Source organism: Muntiacus reevesi, chromosome 2, assembly GCF_963930625.1.
Source record: "Muntiacus reevesi chromosome 2, mMunRee1.1, whole genome shotgun sequence".
NCBI classification, from domain to species: domain Eukaryota; kingdom Metazoa; phylum Chordata; class Mammalia; order Artiodactyla; family Cervidae; genus Muntiacus; species Muntiacus reevesi.
Window position 1 is genome coordinate 224127327 of NC_089250.1, and position 27320 is coordinate 224154646.

At 52.9% G+C, this 27320-nt stretch overlaps 2 protein-coding genes across 2 annotated transcripts in view; one reads left to right on the forward strand and one right to left on the reverse strand.

The window, feature by feature from the left end:
- Positions 1–971, forward strand: part of ATP2C2 (ATPase secretory pathway Ca2+ transporting 2) — a 56877-nt gene extending 55906 nt beyond the window's left edge. The window contains exon 27 of the mRNA XM_065919330.1: positions 583–971. Coding sequence (XP_065775402.1) covers positions 583–701 — 119 coding nt within the window. The 3' untranslated portion in view covers positions 702–971. The remainder of the gene's footprint in view (positions 1–582) is intronic.
- On the reverse strand, positions 819–23725 carry MEAK7 (MTOR associated protein, eak-7 homolog). The gene is made up of 9 exons (XM_065925118.1): positions 23593–23725; positions 16350–16525; positions 14652–14882; positions 14154–14298; positions 9917–10345; positions 7301–7419; positions 5644–5823; positions 1734–5158; positions 819–928 (listed from the first exon to the last, which is right to left on the reverse strand). Exons 2-8 carry the CDS (start codon positions 16500–16502, stop codon positions 5048–5050), a joined length of 1368 nt encoding a protein of 455 aa, XP_065781190.1. The 5' UTR covers positions 16503–16525; positions 23593–23725; the 3' UTR covers positions 819–928; positions 1734–5047.
- Between the last annotated feature and the right edge of the window lie 3595 nt (positions 23726–27320).

Below are 27320 nucleotides of genomic sequence, written 5' to 3' on the forward strand. Positions count from 1 at the left end.
ACTGGACTGGGAGCCACGGTCGGGGTGTCTGCCCCAGGAAGGCTCTTTTTACAGCAGAAGTTGGCCGGCCTGCTCCCCGGCTCTGTTGTTTAGTTGCTCAGTCATGTCCAACTCTTTGCAACCCCGTGGACTGTAGCCCACCAGGCTCCTCTGTCTGTGGGATTTTTCCAGGCAGGAATATGGCAGTGGGTTGCCATTTCCTTCTCCAGGGGATCTTCCCGGCCCAGGAAGCAAACCCACATCTCCTGCATTGCAGGCAGATTCTTTACCGCTGAGCCACCAGGGAAGTCTGGCTCTGAGCTGCCTGCATAGACCAGTAGGTCCTGGTGGAGCTGGCTCTGCAGTGTTCTGCATCCCGGGCTGGGGAGATCTCTGCCCGCTCAGGGGGCATGGACAGTCTGGCCCTCAGCTCCTGGGTCCGGGCCCCTCACCTCTGTCTGCAACTGCCCCAAACTACAAGGGCAGAGGACAGAGCTCTGTGGCCATGCTGGGCACTATGCCAGTGCTGGGCATCGAGGGGCTAGGGACCAGAGGGTATGCCATGCACTCTCTGACCTTTTTCTCTTTTTTGTCTGTTGGCAGATTTATTGCTTTTAACTGGATTGGCGTCATCCGTGTTCATTTTGTCAGAGTTCTTCAAGCTATGTGAAAAGTTCTGCTGCAAAGCCCAGAAAGCCCAGACCCCCCAGGAAGATGTATAGTGGACCCTGACCCGTGGAAAAGTCCCTAAATCTCTATTTTTATGTGACTGTGGCCCTCTGCCTGCCCCGTCCCGTCTGAGAGGTGTCTAAGGACACGACAGCATCGGGTCCGCTCACCTGGCTGTTCCTGGGGAGCCAGTGGGGAGCGCAGGCCAGCCCTGAGTCCTCGGTCCCTGTGTGCATCCACTGTTCCGTCCTGCTGGGCCCTGGGATGAGCCGTGAGGAGTCTGCCAAGAAACACAGCACTATTTATTAAATCACAGTGATTTTTATTAACCACGTGTGGCTGCGTATTTGTGCCATAGCTGGGTGCCGCGCAGCCCCTGGTAGGAGGGGGACACGGGGTGGGGGGCGGGGACGGAGGAGCAGGGGGCAGGATCTGGGCTTCTGGTCACTCTGCCTGTCTCATCCACCACATGGGGGCTTTGGGTATCTTTAAGGGTGATGCCAGGGGCTGACGATCGTTCTGCTGGCTTCAGTCTGTGCTTTCCTACAAGTGGCCAAGTGGGGAACACACAGCCTCATGCTCGTGACCCCGGAGCACGTGGTGAGAGCCAGTCACGGCCTGAGCGGCCTCAGCAAAGAGGGCCTGGGCTTTTGAAGCTGAGCAGGGGTGACCTCTCCCCTCCCAGAACCAGGACTTCCCACAGCCTGAGCCCCAAGACTGGTTTTGTTGGTGGTATTTTTTTTTTTTTTTTTTTGGCCACGCTGTGCGGCACGCTGGATCTTAGTTCCCTGAAAGGGATGGAACCCACACCCAGTGCAGTGGAAGCGCAAAGTCCCAACCACTGGAATGCCAGGCAAGTCCCCAAGACTGCTCTCAACACACGTACACCCTTGCAGCTGAAAGATGGCAGAGAGGTCTGCAGCCAGGCAGAACCGACTACGGGGAACCAGAAACGGAACTCCACCTGCCATGCAATGCGGCCACAGCTATCACCTCCCCCTCCCTCAGGGCTTTCCAGAGAAATCAAACCATAGAAGGAGAGCAGAGAAAGAGAGAAGGACACTTGTGTTAAGCAATTAGCTCACCTCACTGTTGGGGCTGGCGAGACTGAAGTCTGCAGGACAGGCCGGAGGCTTGGGCAGGAGTTGGCACTACCCTGTCCCTGACCACCAGTTTGGGGATGGGGGATCTTACTTCCCCGACCAGGGATCAAACCTATGTTCCTGCAGGGGAACCATGGAGTCTTAACCACTGGATGTCCAGGAAAGTCCCCTATCAAACATGTTAGAAGTAGTCAAAGTGCTACCAACGATCAGACAGAATCAAGCATTTGAAGGGGAAAAAAAAGGTAGTAACAGAAATAGCTCTTATATCTTTCTATCATAAAACTGAATCACTTCGCTGTATGTCTAAAACTAATGTAACACTCTAAATCAACTATAGTTCAATATAAAATTTAAAAAATATTAAAGAGAATCAAAAATTTTAAAAAAGGAAATACATTTTGAATGGAGCAAAGATTTAGGAGAAGGACTAGAAAGCACAGCATTAAAAAATGGTTTTTGAGCAGCAGGTACAGAAAAACTAAATTTTAATACAGTTGTTGGTGACAACATGGCCAATGGGCACTCCAGGTCTCAAAAGTATAAACAGCTTGAAAGAGGTGTGTTAGTTTGTTAATATCTAAATAAAAAAGTTACTTTGATCCAGTAACTTGGCTTCTAAAGGTGCATCCTCCAGACAGAACCAGAGAAAGATGAGCATAAACGATGTTCACTCCAGCGGCGAATAGTTACAGACAGACTGTTCCCCAGCTGGGGATAGTTGACGCCAGAAAGAATGGGGCATCCATCTCACGGGACGTCACACAGTTGGGGAGAACAAAGGGGTAGATACCGAGCCATTTCTACCCAAAAAAGGGTGAGGGACAGACCAGAGTGTGTAACACTTTACCTCTAGGGAAGGAAAGGCTGGAGGGGCACAGGAGTTAGACTTAGCTTTCAAGTTACACCCTTTTGTATTTTGACCTTTTTTGCCATGTATGCATAAGCTAATCTTTTAATTAAAAAATATAGTGGGTCCATCAACAGATGAATGGATAAAGAAGATGTGATGTGATGTGTGTGTGTGTGTGTGATAGAATACTACTCAGCCATAAAAAAACCATGAAGTTCTGCCATTTGCAGCAACATGGATGGACTTACAAGGCATTGTGCTGAGTGAAGTCAGAGAAAGATAAACATGGCCTGGTATCACTTATACATGAAATTTAAGAAATAAACTACTGAATCAAACAAAAAAGCAGCAGACTCACAAATACAGAGGAAAAACTAGGGGTTACCAGTGGAGAGGGGCGATAGAGGGGGGTGGGGGAAAATTATGGGGTTACAAAATCACGTGTGAGAGACTTTTGAAGATTGTAAAGTAGTAGAGAATTTAAAGTAAACTTCCTTCAACAGAAAGAAAAAAATTTCCAAAAAATAACTATGGTGGGAAAAAAGTTAACAACAGCCATGCTTTGAAAAGTTGTTTTAAAAGTTATGCTATTTAAAAGCCATGTGTTAAAAAGTTAACACACAGCACTTTTCAGCCCTTCCTTCCGGCACCTTCACGGACCCTGATCTGTGTCCTGATAAGGGAGGGAGACCGCCTCCCTTACAACCCGAACTTTTATCCCCCTTTTTATCAAAGAGCAAATTCCTCATGTGTTAAAACTAGCACTGCAGGTTTCCCAGGCCCAGGAGAAGCGTGGTTCCTCCGGTCCCCGGTCAGTGCACTGAGGCCCTCAGCTCATGGGGGTCCCACGGCGGCCCCACGCCCACGTGCCCTCCACGAGGGCACACATCCCCCAGGTTGCCTAGCGCCTGGGCCGGGCACCTGCTTCCATCCTGTAACTGAGCTGTCCTGGGAAACCATCAGGCCCCTGGGCATGACCTGCACTCTTGTGAGAAGAGACACGAAGCAGAAAACAGGCCGCAGAAACACCTCCAGCCTCTCTGACAGCCACAGACAGTAAATGGTGTTGAAGGAACCTTTAATTGGCGAGGTATTATTCCACTGCATTTTTATAAAAAGTCTGTAACAGACTGAAGACTCCGGGCCTAATTCTTCAGATTATGGTACGGATATCTGAGGATTGCAACATCCTGTGTCTGCCTCCCATCAGTTAGGCAGCCACAGAAGCACCTGAGAAGCTGTTAAAACTGGCCCTTTTATAAGGAAAGTCAGTCAGGACAGAGTGTGCGTGTCACCGTTGCGAGTGTGCATTTCCTTGTGAAGGCCCGTTTGCAAGGCCTTCTGCTCAGGGCTCAGCAGCAGGTCTCATGAGTCTCCAGTAGAAAACGCAGAGCCCGCAAGTGCACACAGCTCGGTCACTATGGCTTAAAATCGGGGCCGACTCGAGAATAAGGCAGCATTTATTGTCAGATCTGCAGCAGGACAGCGTGGAGCAGGGAGGACTGGGGCAGGAGTCTTAGGGCCGGGCCTGCAACAGCCCTGAGCTCGATGCTCAGCGTGTCAGGTGGTTCTCTGGGCCACCCCCGAGGGACGGGGCTGGACTGGACAGGGCCCAGTCCACCCACATCTCTGCTAGCATGGCCAAGATACACACCATCCCCGGGGAGGCAGCACGAGGTGATGCTGGGAGGCCAGGAGCCCAGGCTGGTCCTGTTAAGGCACTCGCCCCCAGCTCCTGCGAAAGGCCTGTATCAGCAGGACTCTCAGCCCTGAGTGTCCCCACGTCTACATCAGAAACAGGACCACCACTCTGCTTCTCTGCTCACCTCCTGGTTTCCCATGTGCTCTAGAGCACAGACCCACTTAGAACAGTTAACAAAGGCCGACATCCAACCTCACTGAAGACCCAGGTCACTGTCACCTTCAAAATCTCCAGCTATACGCTGTTAGTATACTGCTAACGCTTTTTTTTTTTTTAGAAATACAGAAATTCCATATCAGAGGAAGCTACTCCCCAAAGCATGGGGATTCCCTTGACCAGAAGAAATGGAGCCTCAAAGCTCTTAACTGGGGGACCTGAGCAGAGGCCCAGTGACCCCTAGTGAGTGGAAACACGCCCCCCCCACCACCACTACAAGAACTCCAGTCCCCAAAGACGCCAGTTCTGGCCAGTCTCAACATCTCAGCGTCCTCTTTGGATTTCATCCCTAGGGAACGAGCCAAGTCTAAGGATCAGGTTGCTAGCTGTATGCTCAGGATTCCGGGGGAGACACCCCCACCGATGGACATATGGCAACAGAGGAACTGTACTCTGTGCGGACTGGGCACCACCAGGACATGAACCGCACGCTCTGGACCAAAGTCAGGCCTCCGCAGGATGTGGGAGGGTGGGCAGGCTGCACTCCGGCTCCAGGGTGGCCCGCGCCGGCGCACCAGCCCATCCTCACTGCTCATCGGGGACCTCCCGGAACCCTTCGCTGTGGCAGCCCCGCCCACTGACTTTCAGCAGGGCCCGGGCCTCGGGGTCGACGTCCAGAATGCTCCTGTTCCTGGCCTTGGAAAGAAGGAAGGAGGGGTGTGTTCAGTGACCAAAACCAGCCGGTGGCGTCCCACTGCTGGCATGTTTCTCAGAGCGAATTTTGGGCCCTACTGATGCCACAAGGGAAATGTGGGGGGCGGGGGCTCTGGTCCCGCCCCCACTGTGTCACCCCCAACCCTGGGAGGCCATTGCTGGGAGGTGATGCAGTGCAAGGAGGCCAACAACTCATCATTGAACCCTGGATCTGGAAGGGACCCCAGACCCTCCTCAGCTTGCAAAGGAGCCCCCATCCATCTGGGACCCCACCTCCCTGGGGTGGTTCTTTTAGGAGACCCCCCACAGATCCCAGACAGGACTCCCTGCCTGGCTGTGCACCCACGGGGATTCCTCTGGCCAGCGATGGCTGCTGGAAACAAGTCTGGGGAAAACCATCTCCAGGTGGAGGTGTGAAACGTGTGCAACAGATTAAGCTGAGAGGGGAGAAGCACCCCCACGCTCACCGGCTCTGCCTTCGGGGCATCTCCCACCGCCCACACCTCCAACTTCTGGAACTGGAAGTCCTCCTGGGCCGACAGCTGAGGGCTGCCGTACGTGGTGCAAGTGGGCTTGGCCTTGCTGTGTCCTTTCCCGAAATCGACATCGATCCACAGTCCAAAGTAACTGTGCTGTCCTCCCATGCCCTGCGGAGGGAGGCACGTCACACCCCAAAGCCCACCGAAGCCCTCAGGCCACAAGGGCGTGTGGGAAGCGAATGCAACTTTTTTTTTGGAACTGTGAAATAATATAGATTGGTACAACTGAAGGATCCCACTGCAGGTGCCTAGAACACTCATCCAGGTGTTCTGAGTCCCACCCAGTGGCTCTTTCTCAAGGGGCTGCACTGGCAGGAAACACAAGTCAGGACCTCCCTGGTGGTCCAGAGGCTAAGACTCCACACTCCCAGTGCGGGGTTGGGGGCGGACCCCATCCCTGGTCAGGGGGCTAAATCCCACCTGCCATAGCTCAGTTCGCCTGCCACAAGTAAAGACCCAGCGCAGCCAAACAAATAAAATATCTCAAAAGGAAACGCAAGTGACAACAGAGGACAGAAGAATCCAGATGATCAGACCCAGAGACTGCAGTCTGTAAAACGAGGGGAGAGGAACTCCCAGCGCTCAAGGCTGGGAAAGCTGTGTCCGGTCCCCAGGCCTCAGGCCCCTGTGCTGGAGCAGACATGTCACTCACTCGGGGCGGTGATGGCAGGGGGCAAAGGAGGAAGCTTTCCGGCTCCAGGAGAGTGGTTGGCAGGAACAGAACTGCTGTTCAACCTCTGGTCCCCTTCTCTGGATGCCGCCTCTACCCCGGGCCCGGGAGTTAACACTGAGCAGGAGACCAGCGCGGACACCAGCCCAGCTCAGGGCCACCTCTCCCCGCCAGCCGACTACTGACCCACTGAGGCCGAGACCCTCGCCCCTGTCGACCCCAAACTGCCCTCTCAGAAGGCATCTCAAGCCATCAGGAGGCCCAAGGGAGCCCCAGAGAGAACCAGGGAGGAGCTCGGGGCCTGCTCCACACCGATGAGGTTGACCCACCTTCCCCGCCCCTCGGTGCTGCAGACTCGGGACTGGGAGTTTCCCGAGAGATGCTTTTCATTAAGCAGCAGGGAAGAGAAGTAGGCTGGTGCTGCTAGGAGACACCTCTCGCACCCAAGCTAAGCATCTGTGCGGGTGCCCATCCCAGCTCCTCGCCCAGTCCTGTCCCCACGTCCCCCACCGTTACCTGTGGCCTTCACCCCTGCCCGCTTCTTCCTGAGGCTGAGTCCAGCCTGACGGGTCCAGGGAGCCCAGCCCTGCCCCCGGCACGAGTGCCAGGGCAGCGTCTCCAGTCACAAAGGCCACGGACCGACCACCTGATGACCAGGAGCCTGGTGGAACCCGTCGTTCGCACACAAAGCCCAAAAATGCCCCAACAGAGGCCCCGTTTTTTCCGAGGGAGAAGTTTGGTCGTGGCTGTCACTCCCGGCATCACCACCCCGAGATCCGGACAGGATGGACTGGACACCACACGCTGCCCAACGAGGGGGTGAGTGCCCCGGGGCACATTGGGGCTGGGGCCGTCACCGAGGGATGGACAGCACCACGGGGCCCGCGCCCGGCCACCCCCAACCCTGGTCCTTACCAGGCCGTTGGGGATGGTCTGCCGCCCTTGATTCAGGTACATGTAGTGGTCGTTGTAGCCCGTGCAGGTGTACACAGCCATGCTGGGGGAGACGGAGAACAGAAAGCACCTGTTGTCCCCTGAAAGTGAGCAGAGCGCAAAGAAGACGGATCACCCACCGCAGCCGGGCACGTGGAGGAGCAGGAAACGCAAACAGGCCCACTCAGAGGCTGAGCTGGAGGAGCTTCTTGGGGTCCTCGGCGTGCGGGGCAGGGGCGGGGGGGCTCCCACGTGTGGGAGCGGAGCCCTCAGACCAGTGGGCAGATCCCAGACCCACGGCTGCCCGGGGCCCGTAGGATGAGCTGTGGCTGGGAGGCGAGGGTGACCGCCAGAAAGGAACGTGGCGTCTGCCTGCTGGGGACGCGGCCCCGCCACCCAGAGTCAAAAAGGGCAGCCTCGTCTCCGCATGGGAGCAAAGGGCAGGTGGTTACTGCAGGCCCCGGCTGGGCACCCGCATGGCCTCAGGCACGTCACCCAGGGGACGGAAGATGCCTGCAGACGCAGCTGGCTGGGAAGGGGGAGAACACCCTGGGAGAGGTGACCCTGCACCTTCACCTGGGCACAGGCGTGGGCACGCTCCACTCAGCGGAGGTGCAATCAGAGCTCCAGAAATGAGGAGCCCTCTCCCTCAGACTCCTTCCCCACCCTCATGCACTCACTGCGGGGTGGTGACCGAGGGCACACACACCCCGCCCGGGGACCTCCCAGCCAGGTGGGATCTTCACTGCCCCTCCGCGGGGATAGTGTGAGGGCACCTGACACTGGACCCAGCTCAGGCACTGGGGGAGGAAGCCCCAGGAAGCAGGCAGGCGGCCCGAGTATGGAGGGTGACACGAAGTGGGCTCTGAGCCCCAGGAGGCCTTGAGGAGGACGGCCCTGGGCGGCAGGCGGGCCTGGATGGGCAGAGTCAGGACCCGCGATGCCCAGGCCTCCCCTCCAGATGGACCCGGGGGCCTCCACAGGGACTCGGCTCCTCTGAAGCCGGGAAGATGGAGACGGCCGGGTGAGGGCCCCTCCATAGAGGAGGGACCCCCGAGGGGACGAGGCGGGCACAAGGGAACAGCGGGACCCCTCGGCCGTAGAGCTAGGTTTGTGGGCGCTGGAGTCGGGGAGGAAGGGAGGTGAGCCTGGGGAGGCCACAGGGACCAGGAGACACAGGGCTGCCCTCCAGGCTAAAGACTCGGGCTTGAGTCCACGTGCCCCAGAAGGGCGGGTCTCGCCTCCAGTAACGTCCTGGTCCCACCCAGCCCCGGGACCGTCACTTCACATGCCGGTCCCAAGGCTGGCTGTCGGCCAGTGTTTCCTGGCTCCTGGGTGCTGAGTGAGGTGTTCGGGCCACAGAGCATGGACCTCATGCTAGTCCATCCTGGGATCCGTGCCCAGAGGGACGGGCCACCTGGGGAGGATGACCCTCCACTCCAGGGCGCAGGGCAAGCACCGAGGAGTCACATGACCTGCAAAGGCGTCAGTCCCACGGGGGGGGGGGGGGTGCTCCTAGCCCGACTCTCGCCACCACACCACCCCCCATCACCCCATGGTTTACAGGCTACCATCCCCATAGTTCTGGGAACCCCAGGCTCAGAGAGGGTAAAGCACCCCGCCTAGGACAGAGCCAGACTCCACCCAGTGCTATGGGCCTTTGGTTGCCCCTCGGCCGGCAGAAGGGGAAATGAAGTGACCCTGTGGGTGTCACGTCTCTCCAAGGCACAAATACTCTAGGTGACTGTTTGGGGCACCAATAGATGAGAAACGCCCAGGACGTGAAAGGCATCTGTGAGGCTGGGCTGCCCCCTGCTGGAATCCTGGCCTCACACTTCACGACAGAAAGAGCTCCCCTCTGAAAACCTGGTAACTGCATTTTCCCACGGTTCTTCAAGCAGAGGAATGAATGCTGCTCTCATAAATGTAAGCTGGAGACGCAGCAGAGCTGACCTTTGGGTTAATACGAGAGGAGCTGGAAGAAGTGCACGTTTCAGCTAGATAATAATGACTCTCGGGGCTGTTCTTCCACGTCCTTGAGCAGAGCTTCCAATCACACAGAGATGCAGCTCATCACCCCCAGGGCCCCCTCCCCGTGATGCTGTGACAAGGTGGGCAAGCAGTTCTCTGTCCTAAACCGTGTGCAGACAGAGGAGCCAGAGCTGGGCTCCTGCAGTCCTCCTCCATGTTTGGGGCACGGGTGGGTGTTGGCAGAGGGTGCTGGTATGGCTGGCTCCCCAGTAAAAAAAAAATAACGCTGGGCACTGATGCTCTAACACAGCCCTGCTGGACAGCACTGCACCATTTAATGATGCTGAGCCGCTGTCTCCTCACCTGAAATCCAGGGGTGAGGACACCTGTCCGGCTTACCTGACCTGGCAGCCAGAGTCTATACAGAAATCCGTGAAGTTAAACCTCCATAAACACCATGCTTCCCCATCCTCCCAAACATGTCTAGAAAAAAATGCTTGGGGGAGGAGATGGAACAAACAGCGCACACGCTCTGGCGGGCTCAGAGGTCTCCATGTGGCGGCCGAGGGACCAGAACTTGCCAGGGGCGCTGCGCTACCACGTGGGGCTTGGGCGGCCAAGTCTCACCTTGAAACTGAGGCTTGACTTCCCAGGAGCAGGAGGCAAAGCCCCCAAACACGTGGCCGTCACAGTCCTCAAGCAGCACCAGGCAGGGCCCCTTGTGTGTGATGCGCCCGCAGAGCTGGGCGAAGCTGTTCCCGTGGAGCTCAGTCGCGAAGAGCAGGCGCCAGCGGAGCCGCCGCTCCTGGGGCAGGTGTGAGTTGATGTAGATGACGGACAGGACGTCCAGGAGGCTGGCAAACTCCCGCTGCGGGTCCACCTGGCGCTCGGGGACCAGGGTGGCCAGCTCGAGGGTCGAGCACAGGAGGAGGAAGCCCTGGTGGATGATCAGGCTCAGAAACGTGGCCACATGGTGGGCCCGGAACACCCAGTCCTCGAGCACGGCCTCGTCACAGTCACAGTCCAGCCACTGAGGCCCCAGAAGCTTCCCGCCACCTAGGGGAGGAGAAAACAGTGCTGGGGGGGGCGGGCAATGACATCATCTCTGTCTGTTTCCTGAACCTGCTCTGTCCAACAGGGGAGCCACACGTGCAGTTCATCCGTATCGAGATGCGTGGTGAGTGTAAAATGCACACCCCGTTTCAAAGACTTGGTGTGAAAAAAAAGAGTGTAAAATAACTCTTTTTCTTTTTTTTTTTAACATCGCCAAGGTTAAAGTATATTTTGGAAATTTTCTTTTTTTTTTTTGGAAATTCTCTTAAAATTAATCTCACTTGTTTCTTTTTGCTATTTTCACGTGGTTACTAGAATATTTACAATTTTACATGTGGTTTGCTTTGCAGTTCACATCCTACCCCTGTTGGATGTGCTCATCTAAACAACTCAACATCAATGCTCTTATCTTTTCTCTGCAGTCCCAGCTGTATTTCAGAGGCCCAGAAGACACTTATACCCCCCACCTGGGGCCCTGAAACTCCCCAGCATCCCTTCCTGAGAGGGCTAGCTACACCAACTTTGACTGTGTCGCTCAGTCGTGCCCGACTGTTTACAACCCCATGGACTGTAGCCCACCAGGCTCCTCAGTCCATGGAATTTTCCAGGCAAGAGTACTGAAGTGGATGGTCATTTCCTTCTCCAGGGGATCTTCCCGACCCAGGGATCGAACCCTGGTCACCTTCATTGGCAGATAGGTTCTTTACTGACTGAGCTAACTGGGAAGCCCTACATCAGGGTAGTGGTTGGTAATTTCCTGGGCACCCCTCGATTTATCTGGGGAGAACAGGTTTCATTAACTACAAATTATGCTTCATTGTTTCTGACCAACACCTATGGTTCCAATTTCTGTCTCTTACCTACCAGGAATAGAGGTGACGTGGCAATGGCACCAGAAGACAAACTATTGGGACTTCACACATATATTACGGTCTTATATATTAACAGTATATTATGTTATTATTCTTTCTAAGTTCCAACGACCTGTGTTTAGAAATCCAGCTTTATAATAAATCAGTAAAGCTTTTATAAAATAAGTCAACTTTGTTTTATATGTTGACAAGTCTACAAGATTCACCTCAAGGTATTTTTAAATTCCAAGTAGATTGAAATAAATACTGTTTCTCTGCCAACAATAGCAGAACACATTCTTCTCAAGCAGGTCTGGAATATTCCTCAGAGCAGACCATATGTTAGGCCATAAGCATGCCTGGATAAACTGAGAAGAACTGAAGTCATGTAATGTATGTTCTTCAATCACAATGTAATAAAATTACAACTCAGAAGGCAGTTTAGGAAATTCACAAATGCATAGAAATTAAAGAGTATACCTCTGCACAACCAATAGGCCAAAGAAGAAATCATGAGGGGAGTCAGAAAACACTGAGCTGACGTTAAAAAGAATTCATTTGAATCAGTTCTAATGAGATGGATGAAACTGGAGCCCATTATACAGAGTGAAGTAAGCCAGAAAGATAAAGAACATTACAGCATACTAACACATATATATGGAATTTAGAAAGATGGTAACGATAACCCTATATGCAAAACAGAAAAAGAGACACAGAAGTACAGAACAGACTTTTGAACTCTGTGGGAGAAGGTGAGGGTGGGATGTTTCGAAAGAACAGCATGTATATTATCTATGGTGAAACAGATCACTAGCCCAGGTGGGATGCATGAGTCAAGTGCTCAGGCCTGGTGGGCTGGGAAGACCCAGAGGAATCAGGTGGAGAGGGAGGTGGGAGGAGGGATCGGGACAGGGAATACGTGTAACTCTATGGCTGATTCATATCAATGTATGACAAAACCCACCTAAAAATTAAAAAAATAATAATAAGAAAAAAAAAGAAAACACTGAGCTGAATGAAAACAGAAACACAACATACCAAATGTGATTCAGCTAAAGCAGCGCTCAGAGGAAAATGTATAGCCATAAATGCCTATATGAAAAAGAAGAGAGACCTCAAATCAACAGCCTAACCTTCTACCTTGAGAAACTAGACAAGGAAAACCAAACTAGACATCAGAATCAAGCTGCCAGAGTAACAGGACATGGAACTCACCTCTTCCCGCAAATACATCAAGAGTACATCTACAAGACTTCCCTGGTGGTCGGGTGGTTAAGAATCCACCTGCCAATGCAGGAGACATGGGTATGATTCCTGGTCTGGGAAGGTCCTACATGACCCAGAGCAACTAAGCCCACACACCACAGCACCGAGCCCATGTGCCCTAGGGCCCGCATGACACAACTACTGAGCTCGCGGGCCACAACTACTGAAGCCCTCGTGCCTACAGCCCACACTCTGCAAGGAGAAACCAACACAATGAGACGCCCACGCACCACAACTAGAGAGCAGCCCCACTCACAGTCAGAGAAAGCCTGCGCACTGCAACAGAGACCCAGTGCGGCCAAAATTAAGTAGTTAAAAAAAGAATACATCTGCTGGCCGTCATCAAAAAAACCTACAAAACATAAATGCTGGAGAGGGTGTGGAGGAAAGGGAACCCACCTACCCTGCTGGTGAGAATGTGAACTGGTTTACAGCCACTACAGAGAACAATATGGAGGTTCCTCAGAAAACTAAAAACAGTAATCCCACACCTGGGCACACACCCAGACAAAACTATAATTCAAAAAGATCCATGAACCCCAAGGTTCATAGCAGCACAACAGCCAAGACATGGAACCAACCTAAATGTCCATTGACAGAGGAATGGATAAATAAGATATGATACATATGTACAATAGAATATTACTCAGCCATAAAAAAGAACAAAGTAATGCCATTTGCAGTAACATGGATGGACCCAGAGATGATCATACTAAGTGAAGGAAGTCAGAAAGAGAAAGTATGATATTACTTATATGTGCAATCTGAAATACAACACAAACCAACACATCTGTGAAACAAAAACAGATTCACACACACAGCAAACAGATGTGTGGTTGCTGATGGGGAGGAGTATGGGGGAAGGACAGATTGGGAGGTTGGGGTTGTGCATGCATGCATGCGCACTCTATCATGTTCGACTCTTTGCAACCCTATGGACTATAACCCACCAGGCTCCTCTGTCCATGGGATTTCTCAGGCAAGAGCACTGGAGCGGGTTGCCATTTTCAATTCCAGGGGACCTTCCCGACCGCATCCCGTGTCTCCTGCCTTAGCAGGTGGGTTCTTTATCACTGAGCCATCTGGAAGCCTGAGGTTGGGGTTAGCAGATGCAGACTATTATATATGGAATGGGATAAGCAATAGTGTCCCACCGTAGAGTACAAGGAACTATACTCAATATCCTGTTACAAATTATAATGGAAAAGAATATATTTAAATCTAAATGAGTCACTGTGCTGTACAGTAGAAATCAACACAACACAATCCACAGTACTTCCATTTAAAAAAAGGTGGGCGGGGGGGGGGGACCAAACTAAATCTAAAGGAATCTAAAGGAAGCAGAAGAAAGGAAATAAAAGACTTAAAGATAAATGTAATAGAGGTTAGACAACAGAGGAAGTCCACAAAATCAAAAGCTGGCTCTTTGAAAATAACAAGAAGTGACGAAACCTTTAGCTAGACTGACCCAGAAAAAAAGAGAAGGCTCAAATGACTAGCATCAGAAATGAAGGACCTGGCGGAAATAAAGATTATGAGGAAATACTATGAACAACTGTGTGCCAAGGAAGAGATAATCTCAACCGTTCTCCAAATTTGAAAGACACACACTTTGCTGATTTCAAACTTTAATACAAGATGGCGTGGAACCACTCTCTGACGCCAAGGTCTAGGGACTAGGGCAGGGCACTTGCCTTGAAGCTTCATCTCGGAGCACAGCTGGGCGGCCAGCAACTGCACCCTGGACAGGGAGCCTGGGGGTGGCTTCTGACTCCAGCCTCGCAGCTCCCGTCTGTAGTTTAGCACGTGCACCACAGAGCCAACCAGGTCCTCTGTAAACTTGGAAGATCACAATTTCACCGTTAATCACACCACCGTTGTACCTCTGACCCACATCAGATCAACATGGAGAAGGGCGTCTTGTCTCACTAAGGCCAACGTGGCGGACCCCAGGGTGGGAAGAACCACGTGATTTGGGTAGTTATTCAGTTTTCCAATGATGCCCTCAGCTGGTCTAGTTGGCTGATGCCTCTTTGTCCAGGAGTTGTGACCTCAACCGGTTATGTGGTCCAGGGTCCCCCAGGGGGGACTTCTGCACAAGGCCTCCATCAGCTGCTGCATCATCCTGAGCCCCCCAGCAAGGCACACCAACACTGCCCGGGGTGGCTGCGAAGCACCTGCTGGCCTCTCACCTTGTAGACATCTCTTGCTTTCACAGGACCTCCTGAAGCAGAAATCATGTTCAGGATCACGAGACTCTTCTCCTCGGCAGTTCCTTTCAACAGGTGGGACATGGACACTGTGAACTGCTTCTGGGAGATGTGCTCGCTGGGCCCCTTCGCCTTCCTGCTGCCGTCCACCCTCTGCATGCCCTCGAACAGTCTGGTGACCATCTCTGGGGGAAGAGCGTCCCCTACATGGCCCTGAGGGGACAAGCGGGTGAAAAGCCCAGACAGGGTGCAAGTCAGACGCGGTAGGATGACGGGAAAACAGGTAAGGGACCAAGACCAACTGCTGCTACCAGCAAAGAACCTTCCCAGGCCCCCAGTGCACCATCTCTGCCCACTAAGGGCATCACACCACCCCAGGACCCACACACCTGACGTGTCCCGGCCCCTGGCTCATCTTGGCCATCAAACTCTTCTGTCATCGGTTCCCATACTGCCCTCCAGACTTCCCAGTCTCGCAGACTGGCCATGTCCTTCCTGCCTCTGGCCATCAGCTGCTTTTCACTCTGCTAATGTCTTCTCCATTCTAGTTCGAGCAGCTGTCATGTGCATGTCTGAATTTATCTCCTTATGGAATACACGGTCTGTGTAGTGCTACACTGGTCTCCTCTGTATCAGGGATTTCCAGATATATTAACTATCTATCCAACTTCTTTGTGCTCAATATCCATTGGAAAGTGGGAGAGGGATAAACTGGGAGATTGGGATTGACATATACCCCCTACTATATATAAAATCAGCCCCTGGCAGCTCAGACAGTAAAGAATCCATCTGCAATGCAGGAGACCTGTGTTCGATCCCTGGGTTGGAAGATCCCCTGGAGAAGGGAATGGCTACCCACTCCAGTATTCTTGCCTGGAGAATTCCATGGACAGAGGAGCCTGGTGGGCTACAGTCCAAGGGGTCGCAATGAGTCAGACACGACTGAGTGACTAACACAAACACGTATATAAAACAGGTAACTAACAAGGAGCCACTGCACAGCACAGGGACCTCTACTCAATCCTCTGTAATGACTTCTGTGGGAAAAGGATCTAAAAAGGAGTGGGTGCATGTATTTGTATAACTGACTCACTTTGTTGTTCACCTGAAACTAACACAAGATTGTAAAGTCACCAGAGGGGCCAAAGATGTCTGTGATGTCCGCACTCTGAGCACCTGAATGCACGTGGTTAAGAGCCCCAAGGAACGGAGCCAAAAGATGGGGAAGCGGGCAGTCCTCACTCCTTGTCAGGAGCACCCTGACCCTGAAACTTCGTTATTTTGTTGGGGAAACAACAAAATTCCTAGGACATCAAACACTTACAAATCCTGAAGGCCAAGGTGGTCTTGAAACTTGGCAGTTATCAGACCCACAAGGACAGGTTGGGCAGCCCATCAACCCTTGCGGGGAGAAATCAGGGTATGGTGGTACAAGAGATGGGAAGCAATCAGCCCCTCTGGTCAACCTCAGGTGGGAAAAGTCCCCAAACAGTGTGAAGGCAGAGCGGAGCAGCTGCCACACTGGCCACAGAACCCACAAGGGTGAAAGTAGGTACTATCTGTTCCTTCACAGAAAACACATCTCTCCGTGTTCCCACACCTGCCTTACAGGAACCGAGGGTCAGCAGCAGCCTGACCCCTGCTCCAAACTAAACATGAACTCCCGACTGTTACCCTTACCTTCAGTGCCTGCAGAGAGAAGGATCTGTGCGAGGTACTGGAGCCAAGATTCTCCGACGACAGAGCATCAAACAGCCTGTTGACCTCAGCCTGCTCCCCGGGGAGAAACCGCGAGGAAAACTCCTGTTCTGGGTGACTCTTGCTGTTCCCCATCTGTCCCTGTGGCTGGTGGGACTCTGCAGGAGAGAAATTCACACCCAGTTAGAGAGAGAAATCAAATATGTGTAGGTGGCTCAGTCGGTAAAGAGTCCGCCTGCAGTGCAGGAGACCTGGGTTAGATTCCTGAATCAGGAAGGTCCCCTGGAAAAGGAAATGGCAACCCACTCCAGTATTCTTGCCTGGCGAATCCTACGGACAAAAGGAGCCTGGCAGGCTACAGTCCATGGGGTTGCAACAGTCGCACATGACTTAGCGACTAAACCACATATATATTTTAACTATTTTGCTGTTTTATCTTATTTTATTGCCGCATGCCATGTGGGATCTTAGTTCCCTCACCAGGGATTGAACCCATGCCCTCTGCATTGAAAGTGTGACATCTTAACCACTGGGCCACCAAGGAAGCCCCAAAATATGTGAATCATAGAAAATAAATGTCAGTAATTATATGGTCAAGGTAAGCAACACTGATATACTTGCAAAATGCAGCAAAAATGCAGACCTATGTAGTGTTTCAATGTGGTAGAAATTATTATTATTATTATTATTATTATTATTATTATTATTTTAGTTGCTCAGTCATGTCTGACTCTTTGTGACCCCATGGACTGTAGCTCACCAGGCTCCTCTGTCCATGGGGATTCTCCAGGCAAGAATACTGGAGTGGGATGCCACTTCCTTCTCCAGGGGACAAATTAGTTGACACAAATAAAATGGGAAAACTCAATCAGATTCCTCTGACTTCTCAAAGACTGCTCATAACTGCCAACCAACTGTCTGGATTTCTTTGTTCCAAAATACTTTCTAAGCTAATGTAACTAAAAGGTAGAAAAATCAGGATTTTAATCTAAATATTCTTTTTTTAAAAAAAAAACCTGAGTTGAAAAAATAATCTGTAAGGGTGGATGATTACACGTATTTAAATAAAATCAACACCTTGCACATAACTGAAGAGCACTACACTACAGAGCTGAAGTGCCGTGGGACACATTCTTCCTTTGCAATCCTGGCTTCTCGTGGCAGCTGGGCAGCCTCAGGCAAGTGACCAAAACTCTCTGCACCCCAGGTTTCTCATTTGTAAAGTGGGAATAATCACAGCCCAACCTCAGATGGATGGGATCTTGGCACACGCTGGCCAAAGCTGTGAGAACCCAGCCCAGGCCTCATCTCTGGGAGGGATACTAAGAGAGGCTGGCGCCCAAAAGCAGCTGGCCCAGGGGCTGCATTCGGGTCCCAGACCTCATCACAGAAAGGGGTCCAGCACCATCCGATCCACGGATTCAGACAGAAAAGCACATCCGAGATGAAACAACCACATAGGCGGCAGAGTGCCACAACTTCCTAACTGCTGTCTTTAGACTTCATCCGGGCCCCACCATGGTCAAACTGCTGGGGAGAGGGGCACCTCCCCCTCCAAAGCAACAGCCCACAGGCTCCCCACAGGTCACGTGGAGGGGGCAGGCTGTCCACAATCCAGGTGGAGCATGGATCACAGACCTCAAGAGGAAGCGGGGTACACGTGGGGCCTTTCTTCTTACTGAAGTGAGATTCACATAACACCACAAAATGACCCATTTCAAAGTGAGCGATTCAGTGGTATTTGGTACATGCACAATGTGGTGAGACCACCACCTCCATCTAGACCCAGAACATTTCCATGACCCGAAAAGAAACTCCACACCCATTAGTGGTCACACCCCATTCCCGGCTCCCCAGGCCCTGGCAACCACTAACACACTGTCCCTGTGGATTTGCCTGTTCTGGACACCTCGTGTAAATGAAATCATCCAACACGTGGTCTTTGGGGTTTGGCTTTCTCCACTCAGTATGACATTTGAAGCGTTCATCCATATTGTAGCATGATTAGGACTCCATTCTTCTTGGGTGAGTAATATTCCAGTGTGTGAAGATACTGTGTTTGGCTTATCCATTCAGCTGTTGATGGACATTTGAGCTATTTTCTATCTTGAGGGTGCTGTGAACATATGTGTACATGTACTTGTTCGAGTTCCTATTTTCAAATTAGGAGGGGGATGGATATACCTAGGAATGGAATTGTGGGATCGTGTAAGCTAATGTTCATTTTTTGAGGAATTACCAAACTGTTTTCCGTTTTATATTCCCAGCAGCAGAGCATGAGGGTTCCCATTTCTCCACATGCTCTCCAACATTCTTGTTATTTTTCCGTCTTTTTAATCCCACTGTTGTGGGGCAGGGGGGGCATCTGCCCTGAAGAGGACGCCTCCAGCACAGGGCTCCTAGGAGGCGCTCCAGTACACTCACAAAGGCTGCTCCAAACGGGGGCTTATGCAGCCCAGTTTGGAACTGTCACTCACAGGCCATTTGATCTAAATGCTTCCACTTCTCAGCTTTCTCAGCAGCTTAAGAGCCAAGAAGGAAAGCTTCCAGCCCCCGGCTTGGATTCCAGTCTGTGAGAGGCTTCCTTGTCTCTGAAATTAAGGGGGCGGCACCCGCTGGTGCCTGGTCCCCTTCAGGGGGGCACAGCCCAAGCGGCCTTGCCAAGGCAGACCCATCCTCTTTGTCAACTCTTCTAAGAGCCCAAGATACCATCTGATCAGTAGGACGTGCTGAGGAGATTAGCCATCTGCACTGTTCTGACTGGGAAGGGGGTTGTGGGTTATTTTGGGACCCCGCACGGTGACCTGATCTGCCTGTGGTTTTGCTTCTGCTTGTTGCTACTCCCACTTTGCTTACATTACTGGTAAATCACAACAGCTTTAGTCAAAAATATTTTCAGATTCATACCCTCCCCAAGCAGGGAAATTCAAGATTTCTCTCAAGATCTCTGCTAATTTATCAAATCACTGAAAACTTATCCCTCAGCCTTCCCTGCATCCCTATCTTGTTATCCTGCTGAAATCCTGAAAATGCAAGTGTATAAAAATACACCCTAGGAATTCCAGTTTGTTCTCAGGGTCTTCATACCAAAGGTCATCACGACTTTTCACATCCTCTAGAAAACTTTAAAGTTTGTGACACTAGAAGGCCCATGACTCACCTAAACGCTGGGAGAGATGACTGCCTTCTGAACACCTGGGGGGTTTTTGAGATGTTAACACAGCTTGTGTCAGAGCTGGACCCTCCGAGCCGGCAGACAGCCGTTCCCACCCCCGTAGGCTCTCAAGGCCAACCTGGCAGATGTGGGTCCACTCGAAATGTCAGACGCCAGTCCCCCTGAGCAGTTCCCTTGGGCCCCCCATCTGACTCGGAGGGCGCTCCTGTCCACCTCTGCACACCTCACCAGCTACTCAGCCTTGGGTTCCAAGACTACCCAGCGCTCCTGACTTTCAGAGAACTGACTATTGCCCTGAGGGACACAGACCCCTCCTTGCTCACTCTGCTTGGACCCCACCTCCACCTCCCACCCTCCCCCAGGTTCATGCCTGACTCACACACCCGTAGAATCTGAAAATCATAAAGGAGACTCTGCCCCCTGGCTACCTGGTGGCCGGCACCCAAGCCAGCCTGGTGCATGCGGACACGCGGACACACTGGTCCAAGGCCTGTTGTTCCTCGCCCGCCCCTCAGGTGGACAGCCCGTTCCCCACCACCTCATGAGATCCTGGGTGCAAACCCCAGGAGGCCGGCCTGGCCCCGGTCCTGAGAAAACCAGGCCCCCACATTTGGCCCCCACGGGCCACACTCCTAGGCCCCAGGCACTCAGCAGCCCCGTGGATCAATGCTCTCAGCTTACCACTCGTGACCGGTCCCTGCCCACCTCTGCACCCCACGGCCCACAGCACCTGGGTCCCCAGGAAGCAGGCAGAGGATCCAGCCAACACCTCCTCCAGCCCCTTTCACGGTGATGCCTCTAAATGCTGCACCTCAGATTCCCCACATCCTGGGAGAGCGGCCTTCCTTCTCAGGACTGAGGAATCGCTCTCCCAGGGGCTACCAGCCTCTTTAAGGGGGACATCTGGGGCTGAAAGGCTGCCGGCCCGTAAACGCCTCTCCTCAGACGTCCCCAAGTGTTCCACGGCTGACGACCCAGTGCAGCCAGGGGCTGTCCCACCAGGTCACGGGCCCGCCGCCTCCAGGACATTGGCTTTCCTGACACTGGCACAGGCATCTAAGTCCTTCCACAGATGACGGCGTCTCCTGGGCCAGGCCCCGTCAGGGGGCGGGCAGACAGAAGCCTCAGACAGGGCCTGCAGGAGCGTCCCGTCCAGCAAACAGTGTGGAGATCGGCGGGGAGGGGGTGAGCAGAACACAGGCAACAGCGAGAACGGGTCCCGAAGGACACAATCCAGCTGGGTTTTCCAGCACCCAGAGGTGGCTTAGCCAGTAAGCCAGCACAGTGCACAAAGGCGCAGGGTGAATCCAAGATGGTCCAGGCGAGGTCTGGTGTGGGGAGGGCGCCTGAGGCAGCTACAGAGCAAGGCCGGCCCTCCTCTGCCTCTACCCAGTCCCTCACTTTCAGCCCACCCAGCCCCCTCCTCTGACCCACCAGAAACAGGCTCCTCCACTGCTGACGGGAGACAGCAGCCTGGCCTCCAGGGGGCCCGAACACCCACAGGAAAGGACCGAGGCTGGGCGAGGCGCCTGCAGAGAGGACCAGAGGGGAGAAATGCAAGGAGACGTGCAGCCCATGGCATGGGGAGAGCTCAAGGCGGCGCCTGGGGGAGATGCCAGGAAAGGCCCAGAAGCGGGGCAGTCGGCAACACTGGATTTCCTTTCAGGAGGAGGGAGAATGGGGTGTGGCAGCCTCCAGTCTGACAACCTCTGAGGCCACGCCCCCTGGCCCCACCCACCAGTCTGGGTGTCCACAGGGCACCGGTGAGAGGACGCATCTCAGGACAGCTCTAGGAGGCTTCTCTCGTGGCTCGGTGGTGAGGAGTCGGCCTGCCAATGCAGGAGACATGAGTTCGATCCCTGATCTTGGAAGACCCCACGTGCCGCGGAGCAACTAAGCCTGTGCACCTCAACCACTGAGCCCAAGCTCTAGAGCCAGGGGGCCCCAACTACTGAGCATACGTGCTGCAGCTACTGAAGCTGGCATGCTCTAGAGCCCGTGCTCCACAACAGGAGAAGCCACTGATATGAGAAACCCGAGCACCAGAACTAGAGAATAGCCCCTGCTCACCGAAACTACAGAAAAGCCCACCCAGCGATGAAGACCCAGCATAGCTAAAAAAAAAAAAAAAAAATCAGAAAAACTGGCTGAATGATTGAATAAGTGAATGCAATTTAAAAAGAAAAGACAGCTCTAAGGATACCCCACCTCCTGCTAAAAAGGCCCCCCAAAAGGCAGGATGAAATGATGGCAGTGGTACAACGTTCCCGAGTTCATCCTGCCTGGACGCCATCACCTGAATCAGGCCTGAAACCTTTTCAATTAACTTTGGGGAGAAACTGAAGGCCTTAGACATGCCCTTACTTCTCCCCAAAGGCACATTTCTGAACTTTCAGTCCCTGAAATGGTTTTCTCACAGGACGGTCCTGGGTGCACCTTGATACGTGCAACAGAATTTTTTCCTGGCAAGTCGTGCATAAAACCACCCAGAGCTGGCCTGGGTCTCCTGCAGGTTTAGTATATCATGTTCTCTGTCAAGGGGACACACCTAAATGTTTCTTTAAGGTTGCTAAGCCCAGTGGTTCTCAACTGGGGGGTGGTTTTGTCTGCCAGGGGACAGCTGGCAATGATGTCTGCTTGGCACAGCCAGGGAGGTTGTGGTTCTAGCCACTGCTGCCACCTACTGGTTAGAAACCAGCAGTCCTACGAAATACCCTACAAGGCACAGGACAGCCCCCACAACAAAGAGGACCCCGCCCCAAATGTCAGGAGGGCTGGGGATGAGAAACTGGTGGAGCTGAGGGGCAGAGCAGGACAGTCGGCACTGGAGTGCGCTGATCTCCACAGCGTTTGCCTCTCTGGACAGGGGACGCAAAGATGCATAGATTTGAGTTCAAGTTCTGACATTGGCTGGTGTGACTGTGGGCAAGTTACTAAGCCATTTCCAGCCCTCATAAAACAGGGAAAGTGCCTCCAGTCCTGTAACGAGCTGGGGGGAGGGATTAAATGAGGTAACATAGGGCATTTAACTCAGCTTTCTGGAGGCCAGAGGAGACACATGAGCTCAAAACAACAAGATCTGAGACCTTGAACTCAGATCTATACATCTGCCTTGCAACAAGGGGAACAGCCCAGCTTGGAAAAAACAAACCCCTCAGTACTGGGGAGGGAGCCAGGAGCTGTTTGTCCTGCAGAATGGGCCACAGTAAACTGTCTGGCATCCAAGGAAGGCTCAGATGACTCTTTTCAGAGCCTTTCTGAAGGTTCTCATCCTCAGGAGACACCCTGGACTCCCCACCTCCTCCAAGGAAGCATGGTCCCCCTGTCCCTCGGTACGCCCTTTCTGGGAAGACTCCAACCACCTCATCTGCATCAAGCTTTGTTTACATCCCAGAGCCAGCAGCCCTCCAGGAGGGGTCAGCTTGAGCCTGGGCCAGCCACCGGCTGCACAGAGTCCCTGCTGGCCAGAAGGTGACCTGTCTCGCCCCTGCCCCCATGCTGGCCTCCCGCCCTCCAGGGAGCCCCGGTGACTGATCTGCGAGGGGGCACTTTCTCCTCTGCCCTGAACTTAGCCGTCAGCTCCACCCTCCTGGGACAAAGCAAGCAGATTGTGTCCAACCCAGTACACACTCCAGCACAACCCCCTGCCTCGCCTCTTCCTAAAGATGCTCCGCAGGTTCTTCCTGCATCTACACAGCTCTTTCTCGCTCTCCCTCCTGACAGCTGGCCTCCACCCTGGGGACCTTCCGGCAGGCACCGGCCTAGAACCCTCTGACCTCAACGACGTGAAAAGTAGGAGAGGAGTAATTCTGTGCTCCCAGTGACCTAGCGGGGAGACCCTCCCTCGCAGCTGTCCCCCTATCACTCCCCACTCCACCCCAAGGCAGAAGCACCGGATGCCAGGAAGGTCAGGGCCCAGGTCCACCCCGGCACTAACTGCTCCCGGGACGAAGGTCATCATCCCAATCGCTTCGCTGATCAGGCTGCTCCCTCTGCGGCCCCAGGCCGGTGACCTTCCCTTACTCCCAGCAAGTCCACCGCTCCGCTCACCGAGGTCCTAGCGCTCCTCCCCAGAGCACACCGGATCTGCCTTTCTGGTTGCAGTCCACAGATTTACCTCTGGAGCGGCCCAACCGCGACGGCGCTGACAGACAGCTCTCTGTCCCAGTCGCAGGAGTGAAAGTCTCAGGGGCGGGGCGTGATAAAAATCCAGCCAATGGATATGCACAGGCGAGGAGAGGGCGGGGCCGTGGGCGGGGCCAGATGCAGGAAGAAAGGAGGTGGGACTCCCGAAGTGCCGCGCAGGGGGAGGAGCTGGGAAGGGAGCTGGAGGCGGGACTCCAGAAGAGAGCGGCTGAGGGCTGAGGGGAGGAGCCAGGGAGGAGCACGTGGGGAGGGCGGGGTTTTCCGGGTTGGAGCGAAGAAACCCGCGGTTGTGGGAGCAGCAGGGGTGTGGCTGGGATGAGGGAGGAGCTGAGAGAGATGAGAGCGGGCTCCAGGGAGACCCAGTGAGAGGTAGGTCACCCAGCAATGGAACCCTCCACTCACTCTGGCACCCCTCCGCTCCCCTCAACTAACCTGGGCGTAGCCTCCCATCCCCGAGCCTGGGTTCCCGCCTCCCCGTCCCCCCGACTTCTGCTCCCCCACAGCCCAGACCCTACCCCTTCCTGGGAACCCTCACTTCGGCCTGCGTTCTCTACCAGTCCTTTCCAGGAGCATTTTCATGTGATTAAGTCTGTCCAGTCCTGATAAATTAACTCTCCTTGACCCTCAGGCCTTCTCCAACTTCTGCCACCCCAGCCCTCCCCCATGCCCTCCACCCCAGCTTCACTCCATAATGTCTAAGGACTGCTGTCCAGATTTATTAACCTTCCATTCATTCCCCAAACCACTGAAACCCGGTCTCCGGGACCCTTTCACTAAATCTCCAGGGCACTGCAAATGGTGATTGCAGCCATGAAATTAAAAGACGCTTACTCCTTGGAAGGGAAGTTATGACCAACCTAGACAGCACATTAAAAAGCAGAGACATTATTTTGTCAACAAAGGTCGTCTAGTCAAGGTTTTTCCAGTAGTCATGTATGGATATGAGAGTTGGACTATAAAGAAAGCTGAGCGCCGAAGAATTGGTGCTTTTGAACTGTGGTGTTGGAGAAGACTCCTGAGAGTCCCTTGGACTGCAAGGAGATCCAATCAGTCCATCCTAAAGGAAATCAGTCCTGGGTGTTCATTGGAAGGACTGATGTTGAAGCTGAAGCTCCAATATTTTGGCCACCTGATGCGAAGAGCTGACTCATTTGAAAAGACCCTGATGTTGGGAAAGATTGAGGCAGGAGGAGAAGGGGACAACAGAGAATGAGATGGTTGGATGGCATCACCGACTCAATGGACATGAGTTTGGGTAAACTCCGGGAGTTGGAGATGGACAGGGAGGCCTGGCGTGCTGCGGTTCATGGGGTCACAAAGAGTCAGACACAACTGAGCGACTGAACTGACCTGAACAGGGCACTTCCAGTCCTTACGTGCAGGAGTTCACAGTCAGCATTCCTGCCTTATAAAAACTCTCCTTCCTGGGGATCTAGGTCACCAGCCCTGGCTTTTCTCCTCCCCTACCCCCACCCGATAATTTATACTTCACACATCCTCTGTGAGGTCACTTCCTTCCACTCTCTGCCTTCCTGGTGACTTCACTTCCCACCTGTCTGTGCTGCAGACCCCCAAACCTGCATGTCCAACTGATAGTCTAGCCTGCACCCTGACCCCATACATCCACAAGGCTCACCCAAACTCAGCCCAGCCAAACCCAAACTCCTCCCTCCTGAGGGCTGGCCACCACCTTCCAGGCCCAAGTCAGAGACCTGAAACCACCCCAGGCCCCTCCTGCTGTTTCTCTCCCCATGTTCCATTACTTCCTGAATCTGTTTTGCCTCCAAGGTTTGGCCGGCATCCACCCACTTCACTCTGCATCCCCGGAGCCCCCTGGTCTGAGCCAGAGCCCAATAACAGCATCCTTCCCTGCTCCAGCCAGAGCCAATAGAACAGTCAGCACAGAAGTCCTTATCCTGCCTCCAAGACAGAGATGACATCACAGGATCAGGCAGGGTAACAGACACAGAAAAAACCAGCTGCTGGATTTCGCTGTCCTCAAGTTCACAGGGAACCGCACTTCTCAAGAAAACGCAGCTGCCACTGTAAAGCATCCTAACAACCCTTTTCTTGTGTTGTGACTGTTTTACTCAAAAAGAAACTTTGAACTCTAAAATTATAGATGAGCAGACACTTTGCTGTTTGCAATTCTACCATTCAGAATGAAACTTTCCGCCCCGGGAGAATTTTAACTTTGACACAGGAGCAGCCTGGATTTTCAACCAAAGTGCAGATCCAGATAAGTGGTTTCTGACCATGATGGTCCACAGCCCTCCTAACTCTGTGGTTCCCATGGGAACAGGAGCCGGGTCCACATTACAGCCCAGATGGGATGCTGGCCCCTTCCCACCTGGCCCTGTTTGACCCTGAGCCTGTTGAAACACTGCTTTTTTAAAGTTTCATCCAAATTCCACCTTTCTACAATATCCTATGAAAACTCTCTTTGCCTCTGTCAGTTTCAGCTGTCCGGGATTCCCAATGCACTGGGTGCAGGCCTGATCTGTCCGACTGCAGGGCTGACCTTGGTGCTCAGGGACCTGTGGGACTGAACCCTGCTGGTCAAAGGTGCCCAAATAGTACTGACCACCTACTGCAGGCCAGGCGTGGTGACACAACGTGAGCATGTCACAGTCCACCCCCTCAGCCGCGGGTCCGTTATCACTCAGTTCCACCTGCTGAATGAGTGGGGAGGAGGAGGATTAAATTGAAGGGAGGTGATAGTTGTGAGGGGGGAGTGTGGTTGTGGAGGAGAGGCTTGGGAAGATAAGGGGGAGAAAGACCAGGACAATGAGAGGCTATGGTGGGAAAACAGATGGGCTGTTATAAGGTACACAGAGACTTTCAGGCTTACAAAGAGCTCAGAGCTAGAGAAGAGTACGGAGGCTCCTTAAAAAACTATAGGGTTGCCATACAATCCAGCAATGCCACTTCTGGGCATATATTTGGAGAAAAATATCATTTGAAAAGACACATGCATCCCTATGTTCACAGAAGCACTGTTTACAATAGCCAAGACATAGAAGACATAGGTCTTCCCTGTAGCTCAAAATGTTTTTTCTGTAGCTCAAATGGTAAAGAGTTCTCCTGCAATGCAGGAGACCACGGTTCAATCCCTGGGTTGGGAAGATCCTCTGGAGAAGGGAATGGCAACCCACTCCAGTATTCTTGCCTGGAAAATCCCAGGGACTGGCAGGCTACAGTCTGTGGAGTCGCAAAGAGTCGGACATGACTGAGCGACTAACACTACTACTAAGACACGGAAACAACCTAAGTGTCCATCGGCAGAGGAAGGGATAAAGAAGGCGTGGTACATGTACACAAACGGGATGTTACTCAGCCATAAAGAAGAATGAGATAATGCCATCTGTAGCACAAGAACAGACATAGAGGTTATCAGGCTGAGTAAGTCAAAGGCAAATATGATATTATTTATATGTGGAATCTTAAAAAGAAATGGTACAAATGAACTTATTTACAAAACATAAATAGACCCACAGACACAGAAAATAAATGAACAGTTATCAAAGGGGAAAGGGATAAGTTAGGAGTTTGGAATGAACAGATACTACTATATATAAAATAGATAGCCAACAAGAACCTCCTGTATATCACAGATAACTATACTCAATATG

What these genes read in the sequence shown, in the direction of transcription:
- MEAK7 (XM_065925118.1), bottom strand. Translation starts at nt 16,502, where the DNA reads ATGGGGAACAGCAAGAGTCACCCAGAACAGGAGTTTTCCTCGCGGTTT. An exon ending in TCTCTCTGCAGGCACTGAAG is followed by an intron (nt 14,883 to 16,349) that starts GTAAGGGTAACA and finishes TTGTCCCCTCAG; the next exon opens with GGCCATGTAGGGGACGCTCT. An exon ending in AAGCAAGAGATGTCTACAAG is followed by an intron (nt 14,299 to 14,651) that starts GTGAGAGGCCAG and finishes TGATCTTCCAAG; the next exon opens with TTTACAGAGGACCTGGTTGG.